At 37.9% G+C, this 19,675-nt stretch overlaps 1 protein-coding gene across 1 annotated transcript in view; it reads right to left on the reverse strand.

Moving 5' to 3' along the window:
- The window catches only part of DNER (delta/notch like EGF repeat containing), a 117,573-nt gene that overhangs the window by 5,603 nt on the left and 92,295 nt on the right, over positions 1-19,675 (reverse strand). The window contains exons 8-12 of the mRNA XM_069024189.1: positions 17,520-17,744; positions 10,014-10,136; positions 7,682-7,795; positions 6,548-6,679; positions 707-953 (exon numbers count right to left, since the gene is read on the reverse strand). Of these exons, the coding sequence (XP_068880290.1) occupies positions 707-953; positions 6,548-6,679; positions 7,682-7,795; positions 10,014-10,136; positions 17,520-17,744 (841 nt within the window). The remainder of the gene's footprint in view (positions 1-706; positions 954-6,547; positions 6,680-7,681; positions 7,796-10,013; positions 10,137-17,519; positions 17,745-19,675) is intronic.

The following is a 19,675-nucleotide window of genomic DNA, read 5'->3' on the forward strand; positions in this document are numbered from 1 at the left end:
AGTAAGAAAGAAGCAGCCTAGTCCAAAGCAAAGAAAATCCAGGCTCGATTTTAGGGAAGCCTAACTAACTCTACTCAACTCAAGCCTTTTCTAACTCTACTCAACTCCTTTGGAAGTTTTTAAACACAAGTGTTGGCAGGGAGCTAGGTATATTTAATGCTGTATCAGTGCCATGGCTTACACTTGAGCTCTCAAATCCCTTCATCTTCTACTCTTATATTATTCTGACACTCCATGCCTTGCAAGGGCTCTATTAAATTGCAAAGTGAAAAAATTACTGTCTCTAGGAAAGCTAGTAAGAAAGGCAAATTGGAGCACAAAAATGAGTGATGTGAAGAGATTCTCACTGAATAATCTGGTAAATTAGTCACGAAAATCAATGTGCCTTTGCTATCTGATCATATTACTTGTGTGTAGCAGTTAAAGAATCTTTACATCCCAAACAGAAGATCTGACAGGCTAAGAACTCTGCATATGTCCCACTTCACCAGTTACACCAAATAAAGTCAGAATAACTCCCACTGTTTTCAAGGAGTTTTGCTGTACTATCACACTTCAGAGCAGAACAGTGAGCAGCGCTGGTGATCCTGTGTTTTCCCACCAAAGCAGCCCATTCACTCTGCCAACAGCACTTAGGTGCACTGTGCATGAACTGAAACTACACATCAGAACAGATTCCTAGGAAACCCCCATCCCCAGCACAAACCTGGCATGTCGGATGGAAGCGATAGCACTACTGAATTCACTGTCAATGCTCCTACAGTTGTAAAACTCTTCGTAGGCTGGCCTGGAAGAGCCCTGGTACTCGATGCGGCTGATGCGGCAGATGCCCACGATCAGGATGATCAGCATCAGGACAAAGGCCACACACAGGGCCCCGATGATGATGTAGAGGGAGTGACGAGGCATATTTGTTAGACTCTCCGCCATATGCCCAGACTTCCACTGCAGATCTGCCAAGAAGAAATAAAAGGCTATCATTAATTAATAATTTATATCCGTCCTGCTGAATAGAACTAATTTATTATATTCCTTTTCAATATTTCTGACTTTTGAAGCTATGGAGATAGGTAATTTGAACCTTCCCAGGCTCTGTTACCAATACACCGCCATGCCTAACATGCCACATATTTGAATAGCACTATGTTGAACCTTCACCCATTTTTTTCTGTTGATTTTTAAGGTCATATGGGAACACCTATCCAGTTTGATCTCCTGTATAACCCAAGTAACACAAAATCATAAAATTATTCTTGCATTATGTTATTTTGTGCTATAGGCTCTCTAAAGGCAGGCAGGTTTTATGCAAAAGCTTCTAGTAACCCACCAATCCTCTGTGCAGTTTGTTCTAATAGTGAAGCCTTCCACTAAAATGTGTTATTTAACATGTATTAAACACACTTGGTTTTTAATTTGAGACACAGACTTTCTTATGCCTATCTACACCAGCCTGCAGAGACTTCAGCATTTCAAGGACAAAAAGCACACCTCATAGGGTCCTACAGTAGTAAGCCCACTAGAGTCTTTTCCCAAGCATAATTTCCCTGAGATTCTTAAAGCAGACCTTAAAGTAAAGCCAATGTGGAAAAGGCTTCTTGTATTTATGTATTCCAGATCTTCTGTATAAATATTCTTGATCCCCAAACCATAGTCTATCTATGCCAAACAGATTTTCTATCAATTGCCTATGTCCTCAGATTTGTTTCTCTCTAGAATGGGTGAGAATATTTCTAATTAATATTTCTAATTAACCTGTACTTCCCTCCAGGGTTGCTTTTTGGCAGTCTTTTAAGCCTATGGTCTCATATTATTTCAAAACAGGAACCGACTTGAATCATACTGACTATGGAAATGTAACACTCTGCAAAAATTATTTCTAGTAAGTGCCTGTTCCTTTTTCAAATGTACTTCTTCTTTGCACTGATTTAGAAACTCCCTTTACTTAATCACCAACAGTCTGGCAACAGGGCTACCAAGCATATGCTTTGGGAGGTTAAGACACTCTCAGAAGCCACCTCTTAAGGCTGCTGATGATGGCAGATATTCAAGCACCTGAGTTGAAATCGCCAGTTTAGTGGCATCTGTGGAAAAAATCTCCATCTATGGGTAGAAATACAGGGCATGTACAAGGACAGGAGATCCATGAAATCCATTTTAGAAGGAGGTGGTGAGAAAGCCTGAAGCTGTAACATGTGAGATTCAGCTGGGCAGAGTTTGGAGAAATGGCTGCTCTTTGTCACAATAGTGAAGGTTGTCCCAGACCACCTCTCAGCTCAGGGTGCTCAGACTTTGTCCACAAATGTGAGCTGAGTTTAAGGACCGGCTGTTTGTTTCTCTTACCTTCTTTGGAGGTCAGTAAAGTTTTGATCAGCCTGAATCATTCAGTGATTTAATATTTCTAAAGTGCTGTTACTGCAGTTTGCCCAGTCAGGGTACAAAGGAGGGAATACAGCTGTGCTCTGTGCAGTTTGGGATGGGCTTCTATTTTTGTTCTGCAGCACATTTGTCACACGCAGTGGTTTCTGTCAGGCTGTCAGACTAGGCTGAATTCAGATCTAATGTGTGCAGATATATGGCAAGACAGTTCTGATTTAGATTCCATGTCTTCCATCTCTGGATGACAAAGATGAGAAAAATTTCTTCCTTTTTTCCTGGCCATATCCAAATACAAAGATTAACAGCTTATATTCCAAAGATTAGAAATAGTATATGACAGCTCGAAATCACAGTATTTTCAGTTGGTATATTAATGTTCATAAAATTAATTAAGAGTAAGATTTCAATGCACAGCATGGTCTGTAGCAGAAATTCTTCATGTCAGTTTTCAAGTAACCACATGGTTTAGCATACCTCAGTAGCTACATTAACAATTAAAAAAGTGGTAAAGGTATTAACAAATAACTAGCAGGCATTAGAGAATTCATATGAGACATTTGTAAGCATTTTTACAGTGAATGCTCCATTAACTTTTTAGGCAAATGCATTTCATTTTGAAAGGAACAATATCCTCTTTATAATTAAGACCAATTTAATCCTACTTAATTGGAATTGCTAATACTGGTAAGGACTATAAGATGATATAATAAATATCACAGTTCATCCAGGCAATGTACATCTTGTCTAGTTTGTTGTATATACAGCACTTGGAAATTAAAAAGAACAGTCTGACAAGAAGATAACTCTGAAATCCTGTTAAAGTAGTGACTTCAAGCAGCTAAACCAGCTGGTGAAAAAATGGGGAACTATAAATAGGGCGGATCTACAAAAAAAGATTAAGTACCAATAGCCTCCTTCATGGCCAGTAACAGAAAATCACAAAGGATAAAATGTGATCTATTTAGTCAAATGACTCCCAAACACCAGCTTCTTGAGAAGCCTGGTTTTGTGTCTTTTTCTAGCATTCAGGGGGATGGTCCAATACAAAGTCAGTATGCAGTGTTTAAATGTCATTTCCATCACATTATTAACCATTATGTACAAACTGCTGAAAGAATATCATAAATATTCCAGGAGAACTGGAAAGATGAACAGAAGCAGATTTACTAATAGATTCAAACTTTAGACATCAAAGAAATCCACTGCACCACTGTCTCAACTCCAGTGAGATCAAAAGTGCTGCAACTGTTCATAAAAGAGCTGGATTTGGCCTTTCTAGATATGATTAGAATTAAGTTCCCATCAGTTTTTCAATTCACAGCTCAGGAAAAGACAGTGAGTACAAAGATCTTCACATGGCTACATAGATCTGTATAAGAAAAATCTGCAGATCAAAATACTTTTAAATTCTTTCTGCAAAGTGACTTCTTCAAAACTCAATCCTTCTCTGTTTGCGTAATCCTTTATAAACATGTTAAAACCCGAGTTCTTTACGTTAAGCTTCCACAGCTTTGCACATAAGGCACTCCATTGGTTAGAGAGGCTGCATGTCCATGGGTATCTGTTTTGGGGCAGCATGGTGTCCCATACAACACACACTTTGATGCAGTGGCAAAGTGACTTGAATAGCAAGGGCACATCAGACATTTGCCAAAGCGAAGCTTATTGAAAAAAAGACTGGTGACCCTCAAATTTTAAACGTAATTGTTCTTTAAAATGTATTTTTTGTGGCTATAAGAAGGTTTTCATTCAAGACCAATCCAAACCAGAATTTTTTACACTGCAGTTTTGTATCTCCTCTATTATCGTTATTATTACATACATGCACTCTTTTAGCTATTGTCATGGGTTGGATAAAAAACTCAGTAATTTCAACCTCTTCAGTTGAAAACAACTGCCACGAACAAGGCAAGGTTGAATATTTCTGGTTGAGAATCAGCCTTGCAGTGTTACTAATGCCAGTTAACACTCAGGTAATTCCCTGCTTTCTGTCTTAGCAGTCACAACATAAAAGAACTTGCATCCCCCCTATCAAAATGCCCTAGGGTATATTACTGTGTCCTGCAGCCATAGGGAGGAGGAGAGAAGATCCAGCAAGCAGGAATTGTGCAGCAAGATTGATTTATTTAACTATTTTACAAACTCTTTTATTGACTTTTTTCTTCATAGTCTAATTGAACAAGGATCAGCCACCCCTTGGGGGTGATTGGCTAAAATCCTAAAACATCCATTGTCAAAATATTTTTCCACTGTACCATAAACAGGACTTCTCAAGGTTGCAGGTGTTTCATTGTTTACAGAACTCTGCTACCTCTTCTGTGAGAGAGAAAAGTCTCTCACGGACTTAGAAAATAGCAAGAAAATCCTTGCTAGCAGCATTTTGTATCCGCAACCCCCTAACAGGGGAAAGAAGAAATAATTGAGTAGCTGGACAGTAGAAGAGGCTCCTTCCACCCTCTTTTATGCTTCTCTCCTTTTCCCATATGTCTACATGCATTTCACTGTGTATCTGTCGTGCAAACAGCTAAACTGTGAGTGACTAGAGCTTGACAGCCAGAGCCCCCCAGAACATGCACCACTGAATTCCTGTAGCACATCTGCAGGCTCAAAAAGCATGCAAGCCTTTGTATCCCTTTGGCATTCCATAACATAACAGAAATGTAATTGTTACTTCACCAAGGGTGAAGTAACTCCAGGAAGTGCATTTCCAGGATGATTATTGCTTTCTCCAAGAACTAAACCCATCTGTCAGCCAACTACTTAATAGCAAAGGCAGGCAGAATTATACTGCCTTGCTGATCAACTTGGACATGCATGTTGCAGGTGTCACCAACATCAGCCTTGTCAGGAGAAGCTCATCTGAGCATATTTTAGCATCAGCCATATGGCACACAGACAGGACACAGTGTTGTGCTCCCAGTGTCCAGTGGCTCTGCACCACCCAGGGAAGTGTGTGTGCCATTCACAGAGACAACAAAAAAGGCAAGGCTGTCACCATCTCTGGGCTAGCTGGCAATAGTCTTCTGCTGTCTTTGCTTACAGCAGAAAGCACTGAAACTGAATGTACTGCGTTAAAGTAAGGACTAACATCAAGAACATCAAGAGCAGAATCCATTTTAAAAAATCGTCAGTATGTTTAAAGTTTAAGTAAAAGAGAGTAAAAAAAAAGAAGGTTCACATGCTCCTTATGTACATGAGATATACAAAACATTTTTTAATCCAGCCTTTGTGTTTGTTTTAGCAATCTATCACCCATCCCTGCAACCTTAACTGTGCTAACAAACCTGTGTACCTGTATATGACCTCAGTACCCGAGCATTCAAGCAGTTAAACACACTGCTGAATTCCCTAGCAAAGACAACATCTCTAGCTCAAGAACAAAACATCAGGGAAGTACAAAGCAGGTCTGTGAACAGCAGAACTAATGAAGCCTAATTTCCATTTTAACTCTTCTACAGTTGGGCTTCATACTTTCTGCCTCTCCTGGACTCTCCACTGTGCCATAAGGATGCCCTTACAGTGAAACTTCTCTCTAAACTAAGAAACAAGATCACAGTGAAGCTGTTCCTTCCAACCAGTGGAACATCTCTTAAGTCTTACTGAATGCTTTGGAAATATTTCATCTTGGAGCCCTTCTTCTCTCTACAAAATTTGGTGGAAATTAGCCTACGGCTGGAAAAGTTATTCCTGAAAAAGTTGGTAAATGCATGCACACACAAGTCACGGCACAATTACACAGAACCAGTTTCCTTAGGTAAGCAAGTTCCAAGTTGTTTTGCTGAAACATCACTAGAGCTGCAGGTGCTCAGAAGCCAATACAAGCCTGTTAGGACCATGCTTACAGTGCTGTGGAATACACTTAACCCAAAGTGTGAAGGGAGGCTCTGAAGCATGAGCACAATTAAAAGGCAAACTGAGTGCCTAGCTCTGAGACAGCAACCCTGACAATCTAGTCCGACACATCTCAAAGTAGGGTGCCCAGAAACAGAAGTTTTTAACTTTCACAACAACTTTTGAAATGCTATGGCCAAAAATAAAATGAATTTAACATGATTTTAGTAATTTACATATCATTCAGTGTATTTGTGCAGATAGGTATTTAGAGATAAAGACAGATTTCTTTAATATACCTTATCATTTTTAGAAATGTTTAGAGAACTACAAAACTTACGTATTTCACAGTTTGCACCGACCCATCCATGAGGACAATGGCAGGTGTAACCACCAGGCTGATCTATGCAAGTTCCAGCATGGTGACATGGGTTGCTGTCACAGTCATTCACATCAATTTCACATTCTTCACCTTACATACAGGAAAAAAAAAAAAGTTATGTATGGCAAGGGCCTGACATAGCAAGTACCTCCTCAGTACTTCTCTCTCTTGCTGCAAAACACCTTAGAGTACAATACATCTTTATTCTCAGAACATCAGAAGTATTCCAAGAAGGAGGTATTACCCTCATTCAACCAGGTGAAAACAAAGCTTGAGAACTAAGGGACTTGACTAACCTCACTCAGACTCTGTCTCATTTCTCTAAATATAATTTCCATCCCAAGAAAATGTGCTATAACAGATGATCATGGATATTCTGATATACTACAATAATGTAGATAATTGGTGCCTGAGGAACTGACACTGTACAATAGAAAGCTAATCCTTTTCCAAAGAATGCCCTTTAATTAGCACAGATCAAAAAGTACAATTTGCTCTATAACCTAGCTATGGACGGGTTTACCTATTACTCTCACATTGGATATTACCTTACATGACTAAGAGAACATCAGGTTGCAAATTATCTTGACATCAGACATTTGGATTTCACCCATCATATCAGTCTAAGTACAAGGCCAAGGTATTAAATGGGTTCTTTACCAGCCTCTGAAAGTGTAAATTGATTCTTAACAAGTATTTTAGTGCTTTTAGGAATTGCATATTAAGATAATGGAATAAGCTGTTTCTTGACTAAGGTCACTGTTAAAACATTTTCTAGTTTCAACAGTGTCAAATTAGTATATTGGGTTACCTGGAAATCTTCAAAATGCTATTTTTAAAATGCAATCTAGTCTCAAGTAGTAAGGTCATAAGCCATGCTAAACAGCTGTTAGCTTAGTGAAGTCTCTTTAGTAACAGGCTTTTTTTGCTACAACGTTCAAAGCAGATGTAAGTAATATCAAAAATTTTTCATTCTCACTGGACTGATTAATTCCTTTCTTGAAGAGACACAGTCGTACTTGGCATTTGTTTTCCTCTAGACACGGTGAACAATGACAACTGGACATTCTGTGCAACACACAAATCACTTGCCTGCATATCCAGGTGCACAAAGACATGTAGCATTTAGACCTTCGCTGTCACAAGTGCCACCGTTCTGGCAGTTGATGTTAACACAAGGATCTTTGTATAATTCACAGTGCCTTCCTGTAAAAGGAAAAATCAGTAATTGCCATTGACTGATACTGGCAGCATGGAATCAGTACAAGTATACTTGACTTCACCTGGATGAGTGTGCAGACTCCAAACCTGTACTTCTGGGCTAATGATGCCATAACACTAAAGCCATGTGTTTCATGCTGGCTAAACTTTTTACACACATGCCTCCTCTCTGCTCTTCCCACAGGCTGTGGGTTAGGAGAGGCAGGGCAATTTCTGCTTAGAAGAACCATTGGATGTTGAAAAACCATATAATGAAGCATAAACTGATCGGTTATCTAAAATTCTTCAGTAACATGTAAACAATAATTGTCTTGACTAGGAATTTTATGTAATAACTTATTTAATAACATACATAAGGATTCTGATGCCTCTCATTACCTATTGCTGGAAAGCGAGGAGTATTACTGAAGTAATTTTAAAAAATTATTCAAATGTATAGTTAAAAATAAATAATTGGATGGCTCTACTTCATGCACTACCTTCACTCTTTCATGCCCAGTGTAGGCTTGCTAATCCAGCAGGTTTGCCTTGCAGAAGACAGTGCAAGCTGTACTTGGCATACAAAACATGTAACACAGCGTATTCCCACAGCATATAGGGATGGGGAGAGAGACTCTAATGCTACGGCTACATGCATCATTTTCTTGAGGTCTACTGTTCAGATAAAACTTATTTTCATACATATTTTATATGTATACATACACACACATACTCACTACAGACCTGCCAAAATCATTTTGCTGACATTTGCAGTGTTAGCAGCAAAAAGGCAGAGCACTCTCATTGAGCATCCTGCAGGTGAGGATCTGCAGAGGCAGCAGCCCACGGGGACCTGCTGGCACAAACTCCAGTCCTGCCCATCCCTGAGAGCTCATCTGTCTGCCAGCCAGGGGGTGTGGAGGCAGAAGGGGCACTTCAGATGGGCACCACTGGGGTGGTGCCAAGACTGAGGCCTCTGATGGCCACATCATACCTTGAGATGGGTACCTCGGGTCTATTCACTGGTGCCACTGAACACCTCAAGTACTGGAATGATGGGAGCTCAGTAATCAGCAAAAGCTGCTTACAGTCCCAGGTGCCCTGCTTTCATTTACAGCACAATGTGCTGTGCACACAGTGCTTCCAGCTGCACCAACAGGTCCAAGGAGAAGAGAAGATGAACATTATGGTGAACATTATGGTTAAGTGCTGCTTAAACTGTCATGAAACGCTGAGGGTCATTTCCTCACCAGGCCTCTAAAATGAAGAATTCTGTATCTGTTGTCAAAGAGCAGTGCAATCACCAGTGTGAAATACATATTTAGCCTCAAGCAGCTGTTAATAGAGCATTACTTATCAGATATGGATTGATATGCTTAATGAGAAAATGCTGGAGCAATGTTCCTTAAAACATAGTAATTCTGTTTAAAATATTTATTTATTTTTAATCCTAATAGCATATAAAATTACGTTCAAAATGTTCTCACAGCATGATTCAACACAGAATACACTAAAAAAGTATCATTTTAGCCCTCCCCAGAAGGACTTGTCACAGACCACTGATATGTGTTAATTTGTTTACAGCTGAAATCTACTGTGAGAGAAAGGATTTTGTATAGCCAAACAAACACTCTTCTCATCTACTTTATAAATTACTTAAGAAATGCCAAAGATGGATTCCATTTGAACACAGATCTCAGAATAGCTGCAGTTAACATGGAAAAGCAGTCAAACACCTACTACTCTCTCTGGGCTTTACCGTCTTCTAAATGAACACTACTACTCCTTTGTGCTAATCTATTTCAAATACTAATCTTTTGTTATTATATTTTTAGCTCACTTCACTGGAGAAAATTAATAAAAAAATAACTTGAAAGCTCTCCATGTAAAGGCTCCAACAACTGATGAAAAGTCTATTGAACAGTTATGTTTCCTTTTAAAAATGCATCACTTTCTAATATAGCCTAAAAACAGCAGAAGAAACTACACCTGAGAAGAACAGAGAGAATCCATTTGTGCCCAGACAAGGACATGCATTCCTCACAGAGGAGCTAAATCTGAACTATTCATTTGAATAAAGATTATGGGATCAGGATCAATACTGAAGTTTGTCTCTGCTAATTTTACATGAGGGATATATTTCTGCTCAGTGGAGGATATGGTATCTCTCTGTAACAGAACCTACCATAAAAAATACAGAGAACAACTGCAAACCCCAGCCTACCTTCGTATTCAGCAAGGCACACACACTCGTAGCTGTTGACGAGGTCTCTGCAGGTGGCTCCGTTCTGGCAGGGTGCAGACAGGCATTCATTATATTCTTCCTCACAGTAGAGGCCATGGTAACCTAAATCACATGAAGAGGAAACAAAAATAGCTATGAAACACTTCCCAGTAAAAATTAACAATTAGGCAACTATAGACTGTGGGCAGATGCTTGCTAATTTAAATATACTGTGCAAACTGATATATGTTAAGACACTGATTTTAAAGGCATCTGTTCCCCAGGTGAAAATTACCAAGAAAATATTGGAAGCACAATGTTCTGAGAGAATTCCCTGCCCCTGTGATAAACCACAGTGAGGTGTAAGGATGGAGGCTGGTGGCAGAGGCCAGAAGCACCAATGTCAATACCCACACTCTGATTGTTAAAAGAAATACAGGAGTATCGACTATCTCCCAGCTCCTTTAGATCCTTGCAGCAAAGCCACTTTTCATCAAAGAGGTGATAATTGTGTAACAGTAGCTAGAATGATAACATGTTTTAGCTTTAATGCTGTACAATGTCAAAGCACTGTAGAAGCATTAAGGTACTTCCATCTTTACAGTATTCCCAAGCCATAGGCAGGTATTATGGGCTGATTAGGCAAACATAGAAAGCAGAAGCAGAGAAAAGCTACACAGCCTGTTAACAGCCACTGAGTCATTTGTATTATGAGATAAGAAAGAATGAGTTAATCCACTTGAAAACAGCACCTTTTTCATTACTTAGTGTGCGACACAATCATGAGTCTTAGCAGTAGTTGAAATTACAGATTTAGTGTAGTCTATGATATAATACCATGCACTGGAAGAATGCTCATGTGCTTATTAAAAATTATTATTATTATTATTATTAATTATTATTATTAATCAAAAGCTTGTTTCCTTATTACATAAAAAAGCATTAGATGAATGAATGTACAATGAATAAATTTGCAATGGGCATGAATAAAGATGCCAGGAAAAAGGCCTAAAATACAAAGTGTAGATTCTGCAGTATGATTTTACTTCTTAAAGTAATCTCTAGTTAGTAGCAAAATTCATAGATATGAAAGGAGGGTATCTTTCATGAACAAAGAACCAAAGAGGGGGCAGATTCTCATCTTAGTAAGTGGCAATCTATATTCAGTATCCTGGTCTAAATTTTTGCCAAAATTCTCATAGAATCATAGAAAACAGGACAAATGCTGCCTTCAGACACCATTTTCATTCCCCCTCTCCCTCCCTCCCTATTATGAATAACTCAAAACAAAATTTTATGAAGATACAACTGTTAGTACTACTCAAGATGTATAGACAATAACATCCATTATGATTCTCAAAAAATTGTCCTTTCATAGGAAATAGTTGGACTAGTAAGTTACTAAGAAACATTTTGGAGCCATTTTCTCCAAAGCTGTCAGCCAGGCAATACAGAATTAATTATGCTAAATGTTATGGGTTTTCTTGCTAGCCTACAATGAAGTTTATCGAGCTTATGATTCTATGAAATATCCTATGTAATGAGATCTGTAACCACCATACAAACCACCAAAATCAGATGGGAGAAAGAAAAACAGATGGGAATTCCCAGTGTTTAACACTGATGTAATGAGATATTGTCTGAAAAAATGTTTTCCACTTCTCACCTTTCCAAGAAAACAAAGGGAATTTGTGACTAAATAGCTGTCTGGTTTCCAAAATTACTATGAACTATGGTATCCCCTCCTCAGGCTGCAGCCAGTCCATGCTGCCAGACACTGCACACTACCGGGGAAAGATGTTTTCTCTCTCCACGAGAGGGCAGGTCTCACCCACACACAATTTCACCCTCATCTTCACCCTGGGGCCAGCAGCTTCCTTCTGCTGGAACTGTTGGGATGGAGAACGTTCTGCTGTGGGACCACCTGAGGGAAAGGCATGCTTCTCCTCAGGGAGGTAAGAGGCATTCTAATTAAGCATTTCTCCTTGTATTACTGCTTTTAAATTATACTGATGTATAAACCCTGTAGTATACTGAATTCATACATATATCTTCAAAAAGACTACATAAATAATCTCTGTATTTTTGTTGAAGAATTTAGATTGAAAAAGGAGAATTTTTCATAAATAACTTTAGAGTAATGGATTCTAGTGTAGTTGCTTCTTCTCTTTCTAGTAGTGTTACGATTCTGCTGCTTTTATGTTCATAGCCAATGCCAAATGCAGCTCTTTCCATCTTTTGTGGTGTGCAACATTTCCGTGCACATATTCAGAAAGAAAGAAAAAATACCTACATTATCAACACTTCTCCAGCTACTGTGTCCTGAACAGGATAAAAAAAAAAAAAAAAAAAAAAAAACAACAAAACACAGTAGGCATTGCAGCTTCAAAAAAGGGCAACTTCTTTTTCTAGGTCACTTGAAATTGAAAAAGCCTTCAGTAACAGCACCTTCATGAACTCAAGCAGAACTTGAAAATGAAGGTCTAGTTCTGATGTGCTCTCTTCAGAGGCTGAGGAATGGACAGGAAACCTAAAAAACCCTAAAACAGAAATGTCCCTATGTTACCCCTTTTTCCTCTACATGACCATCCCTTTGCTACTGGTCGTTACAAAAGCAAAAACAGATCTGTTGCCATTTTCCTCTTGATCCCCAAATTCTTCTTCCTCTTTCTTAAGCAACAGGAAGGCTGCCTTGAAGAGAGCAGGTTATTTTCCTGATGCTTTCTGGCATGGCCTTCAGTTACATGCTGAACTGCACTGTCTTTGCACATGGCTGTTAAAAACTGCAGAAGGAGAAAACGGGAAAGGGAGCACACAATGTGTGTCACACGGGCTGATGAGGAGAAGACAGGGGCTTTGTCAAAGCCTTCAAGAGCCAAAGATACAGCAGAGTAATCTCTCAAGAATATCTGCACTATCAGGTTATCAAAAAGAGGCAGAAGTTTACTCTCCCTTTAGAAATCAAAAAATAACAAAGCTGAAAGCTTTTTAGCCTTTTTAGACACTAACTCCTCAATAGTGATTCCCTGGGCTTATCCATACTTAACACTTCACCCAATCAGGGCAGCAAAATATAAAATCCCATCTTTATGGGAAGGCCTAATGGGGTACAATGCAAACAGCTCTATTTTGCAGGGAACAGCATCAGTCCATATATATGGCTGTTCACTAACACAGAGTTCATATTATATAGTCAGGAAATAAATGTGTTCAGCAAAAGTCTGAACTTATACAGCAACTAAATAAGAGAAAGAGAGAAGAATGCTCCAGATGGCAGGAAGGTAGGAAGCCATGCTCACCAGCCATGGCCAGATTGCATGGAAGGTTGTCTTAATGTAGAAGTGGAAACAAGATGAGAAGCAGTAACGGGCTCAGAGACAGTCAGGAACTGGAATTAACCTAAAGTCACTTCTTCCAGAGCTCACATACCCTGCCCCCATTACCAAATGTGGGCAGAGAAAGACAGAGAAAAGAAAAATTGCCACCGCTGCAGACAAATGTTGCACTGGCCTCTGCAAAGGCACTAAAATAAACCTATGCTCCTAGAACCATCTATTAAGCTGCATTAGCAGTAAAATCAAGGGAACATATTCTATGGTACTACTTCTAAAGTTACAGCCACTTTTTATACCCTGCAGCACTTTTTCTGAAACTCCTCTTTTATTTTCTTTTTTTTCCAAATGTTCTATATATGCCATATATATTTATATAGAGGGCAGGTGTTAATGTCTGTACATGTGCTTTGAAGTTTCAAAATCTATGTCTTTAAAAAACCCAAATTCAAAACTTTGCTGTGATATTAAGCTATGCAATTTCTAGCTACATTTCTCCACTTTGGAACAGACAAAATTAAAAGTACTTTATTAAATATTTGCATTTGAAATTTATAATAGTAGCTGTATTAAAACAATTGCATATAAAGAGCAAAAAGGTTTAAGAGGAGGAAGAAACTGCTTTGGGATCCAGGGACTAAATAAAAATTCTATGAACAGAGGAAGTGGGGTCCCACTAGTTTCACCAACCAGGCTCTAGATGAGAAATCCAACAAATGAGCACAAGAACTTTTATTAGAATTAGTTCTTTAATATGGGATAAGAAGCAAAACATGACACAAACTCTGAATCTAATGTCCACACATTAAGTATTTCTTTGGTACCTGTAAAGGGTGAGGTGAGATAAATATTAATAATTGGAGTGTATAAGCATATAAATAAAGATTTAAGGTAAGGTTTCATGTCCAATTGAAAAATCAGACACACAATACAAAGTAGGTATGGTTGCATAGGTTTGGGAATTCCACAGAGTCCCTCAACAGACATTTGAAGTATGTTCATCTTGGAAATAACTTACACACTTTTCCTTCCATTCTGGAAATAGGAATATTCAAAAGTACTAGACTGCTTTCCAAGTTAGCTTATACAAATTAGCTTTTCTGTACAAGCTATTAGATGAAAGGCCACAATGAAAGCCAACACACACAAAAAAAATTAGTAGTAAATGTTCTGGTTGTTCATGTTCTGCAAATTGTGCAGCTATGCAAGTATAACTACTATCATTTATCATTCTTCAAATCTGTACACTGGCCAAAAAACCATGGAAGCCAAACTGCCAACCAAGCAAGGAGACTTGCATAGATTTTGGGCTAATTGGAACTATTTAACATTCCTCTCTTGTTTAATTTTTGAGGCAGAAGTAACACAGATGAAAATCCAACCGACACTGTAAAACAGTGCATAAAGGAAGGACAGTATTTGGGTCACATATATAAACAAAACTCTTAGGCACTTTGTTTCTGTATTACAAAATTATATCCTCTGTAAAATACTTAAAAAAAAAAAATAGTGCATCCTAGAGCTGAACACAAAAATTAAGTGACAGATTGCAAAGTTTTTAAAATTGTGTTTCAGACATGCCAGATAATCAATATAGAAGAGAATTCTAAAATGCCATTTAACAACCTTTCCATTAATATATCTAAAAATATAATGTGTAAGAATTCAGGGATATTCTGAAAGCCTCCTGTACAAAGAACACAGTGGTCTAGGAGCTGGCACACTGATGCTGAGAGCCTGCAAGTGAGAAAGCCTCAGGGTCACAAGGCAGAGACATTTCTTTCTTGGTAATATCTTTATTATTAACCCTTGATAATGCTACTAAACTGTACACAAATTTTATTCATTCACTTTACAAGTAACGTAGCAGACACTGTCAAGGTCTCTTCAAGCAAAATTGTAAATAGACTTTAGCTTCTTAATATCCCAGAGACATAACCCATCCACCCTAGAAAACTGCTTTTTGATAGAGATATCAAAAATGGATTAGGCTATGATTTGTAGTCATTACTTTAGTTTGGGGTTTTTTAGGAATTGCAACCTAGGGATCCTAAAGTTTAATTGCTTTTATCTGCCTTACACTCAATAATTACCCAAACCAAGGGCAAAGTGTATCTTACAGTGCCTCCTACATGCTGATCTACACAGAAGTTGACTGCCCTTTATCTAATATCCCTTTAACTCATGGGGAAAGTATCTGAAGATAATTGATTCAAATTCTGCTGCTATCACTTAATGTAAGACCATGATGGTATTTTTGTGACAGTGAAAAGGCATAAAAGAAGGAAAAGAATTATTCTGTCTATTCCTATCTTGCTATCACTTAGGTGCAGTTCTTAAATGACCTTCCAAAATAAGTTAACCAAGTTTTTAAACTATTGACAGATAAATGACAAGCTTACTTAATTTGGTCTCTAGTTCCACCTCTATGTGAATCAAGTAATGTTATTTATAAAACTGAAGTTTACAGCAGCTTACAAAACGTTTGGAAAAAATAAAGCTTTTTTTAATATCATTTTTGGAGCAACACAAAAGAGTTCAACTAAATAAGTGCCATATATGGTCCTGGATGCAACCTCTAAGGCTTCTCATCTCTAACTTTTAAAAGCATAAATATTGTTCAAATAAAAATAATTTTCCATAACATGAGAGGTCGAAGACTACTTTTAAGTCCTGAGAGAGATAGAATAATTTTGAAAAAATCAAACCATGGAATTCTAATCAGGTTTAAGTGACAAAGTGCCGAAAAAAGCTTTTATTTGACCAAGAATATTTTACTAGCTTTTCTTTCTTTGAACCACAGACAAAGAGCATGCTGAAGATTAAAACTTCCCTGGTATTCTTGGAAAGAGAAATGTCTAGTTTTTCCTACTATTAATGACAAGTGCTGTCAACAAATGTATTATAAGGTAACGCTACTATGGTATTGTCTGCATTTCACTTTCATATTTTTCTCCTTTATAAAAGAGTATGTAATTTAACTATAAATCTGTCAACCTCAACAACAAATATCCATTAGCTTCTGGTAATTTGTGAGTACCTCCCAAAAAACTTTTGACGGTCCCTTCCATGTCTCTAAAAAGCAGATAAATTCTGACACCAACTAAAAATGCTGAATTAGTAGATTTCATTACAAAATCCCCATATTTGTAAATATCCACAAATAGATTGGTAGGATAATTGCACATCCTGTGAAGTGAGATGGAGGAAATTAAGAATTGTGCCTGGTTTCTCACAAAACAAGGAAAAGCAGCAGAGAGAAGGAAAGGAATGTAGAGCAATGTGAATGTCACAGCAGAGCTACTATCAAGTATCACTCCTTATTTTATCCCTCGTACACTGGAAATTTGTTTCAACCTTAATTTCTTCAATTTTCAAGTTTATAGCTTTATAGGAACAGACTTTTTAAAAACCAAAAAGGTGCCAAAATTATTCAAGTGAAAACAAAGATTGGTGCTCACTCTGTAAGTGCTTAAGCAGCAATGGATATTGCACTGGTTATCAGACATTCTAACTGCTACTTCCCCTATTAATTATCATTGCTAAAATGGATAAAGGGAGCTATAAGCACCCCAGTATTCTGTCATATTGGTACAATAATGAAAAATCTGGAGCTAAGCCAATCGCTACCCAGACCCCATGACTGTCAGGCTGTGCTGTCAAACAGTTCCCAGCTGAGTCTCCTCACCCGACTCACCTGAGCAGCACCACTGGATCTTCTCTAGAGAGACAATTTATGTAAACATGGATGGCAGAACTAAAACCCTTTGGAGTAATCAATATTTTTCCTTCTTTACCTCTGTTCAGCCACCTTGTCTGTTTTTCTCCTTTCCTAATGATCAGCGTTACATTTTCCACTCTCTCTACCAAATTTTATAATTCCAACAGTGCTGATGCCTCGCCTTAAAAAGATTTATCCTGCAGACTACAGTTTTGCAATACAGCTGTAGAGTTCTGTCAACCCATATGGATCTCAGTGGGTATTTCAGTGCTCACTCTGCAATTTTTGGTTTTCCAAGTGCTATGTGTAGATTCCTATCATTACTCTAAACAGATAGAACATCTGCTCAACGTGTATTATAGACTGAAAAGAAGGAAAGGAAGTAATTTTAAGCTATATATGGAACCTACACATAAAAAATTATTTACAGAGCATGTAACGGTTGGTACAAACCAGGGATACAGAGGCATCTGTAGCTGGTTCCAACGCTGCGACAAATGCCATGTGCACACGGATTCAGAGCACAGAAATCAATCAGCTGAGCACATGTAGGTCCTGTAAATCCAGGACTACAGCTGCAGGAGAAGGCAAGTCTGTCTGCGTAACAGGTTCCATTGTTCTGGCAGGGAGATGACGCACAAGGGTCTATTTTGTCCTCGCAAGTGGTTCCTAAAAACCCTAAAAGAAATAAATGGGTTTGATAAGTAAGCATTTTGATATGCATACAATTTTAATAACTAAAGCACGTTAAAATATCAATATTCCTTTCTTTTCTAATTCTATGAATATTATAAAAATACAGACTTCTTATATAATAAACTCTAATTTTGCCCATTAACATTCTATGAAAAGAGATGCTTTAGCTAAAATCATACTATAAATTATTAAGGCAGTGAATTGCAAAAATATTTGCTGAAACTGGTAGTGTTTATCTGCTTTCTGAGTGAATCTGCCTTGAAAAGCAGAAGAGATTTTCTACAGATCAGAAGCTGGCTAGCCTAGAAAAAAAGAAAAAAAGCCAAAACTGACCTATTTTTCCTAACTGTTAACGTGTATGTTAAGTGTAACAACCTCTTAAACAGAACATGGGTTTATTGAGTTTCAATAATTTAAAGAATATCTTTTACAAGAACAGACTTCTCACTAGCAGGAGAGACAATGATTTATTGAAGCAACACCATGCCAAAAATAGACATAATGAAAAGGATATTCTTGCAAGGGAACTTTTAAATCAGATGTAGGAGAGAATAATGTTCTAATAAATTGCAGTAAGTAACTACAGCTTGTATCTATACATACACATACATCATGTATGTAGTAACACAATGCATGGTTATTGTATCCTAAAGCAAGTCAGAAAAGCATATTCCAGTTCTTGAACCCTTCCAAATAAAAGAGCAAACTGTCCTTTCCATTCAATTATATATATTTTTTTAATAAGTATTTGGTCCATTTGTAAAGACCATCACTCTTCAGGCTTAAACTTCCCTGGAATATCTTAACATTGTAAAAAAGCTCTTAACATTACAGTAGAATATTAAACAAAAGTGAGTAACCCACACAGAGCATACTACAGAGTTCTAGTCACAGAATTAGCCAAACTTATATTAATGGAACTAAGAAAATCTGGGGAGGTCACAATTGCTCTGTGAGTTCCAGACAAAGTAGGATTTTTTGGTCACAATTGGCAGCAGGATTTTAGGGGCATCTTCAAAATATTAGGTGCTGGACAAATGACTTTCAATGTCACATTTCCATTAGATGTCCATAAGTCTTACATCAGAGGTATGAAATGAAAGACATGGAAAAAACAATCCAGTTTACTTAAGAAAAAAAAAAAAAAGTAACTAGAAAGAAGAGAAGAAATAACCTACAGATTGGACTTTTAATTTTTGTCATACAAACTCTGCAACAGACCAGGAGATAAAATCAGCTCTGGCAGGGCACAGACGAAGAACAGGCAAGAACCTTCTGTCCTCTCCATTTTGCTATCCTGTGGCTCCAACTGTTTCATGGGCTTTGTCAGGACCACCTGCTCACCAAAATTGAACAGAGAGAGCCTAAAAACAAACACTGTGGAATCCTATACCAGAGGTCCCTCCTGTAGATAACTAACCATCAGAAACTGCAAAGAACAGAAACCCCAAGATCAAGAATGTAATTCCAGCAATGGTTCACTGACAAATTAAGAAAGCCTGTACTGTTATAACAAAATCTTGGTCAGATTTAAAAGAATCTGCAAGGACTTTTAACTATTACCAGAAGGAGTAAAGAAGGATCAGCCATGGAGTCCAGTGAAATCTCTAAAGTAACTCTGAAATCAGATTAAAAAGGATCAAGGAGATCTGAGGTCACACAATGACACTAATGCTGCTTCATTACAACCTTTGCAATAATCTACCCTCCAAAGAGGACGTTACTGGCAGGTGGCTAATGTTTCAAGTGACAAAGCACTTCAAGAACATATGCAGGTTTAAAATACACCAAAACATGTTGCCCTTGTGCTATCTTTGACTGCACTGTGAAATGTGTTTAGGTGATTCTGGAAGTTCAAATCTCAAGCATGAGTCAAATATCTGAGAATACTCCAAGTAAAAATACGGAAATCT

This window comes from Aphelocoma coerulescens, chromosome 9, assembly GCF_041296385.1.
Source record: "Aphelocoma coerulescens isolate FSJ_1873_10779 chromosome 9, UR_Acoe_1.0, whole genome shotgun sequence".
Classification (NCBI taxonomy): domain Eukaryota; kingdom Metazoa; phylum Chordata; class Aves; order Passeriformes; family Corvidae; genus Aphelocoma; species Aphelocoma coerulescens.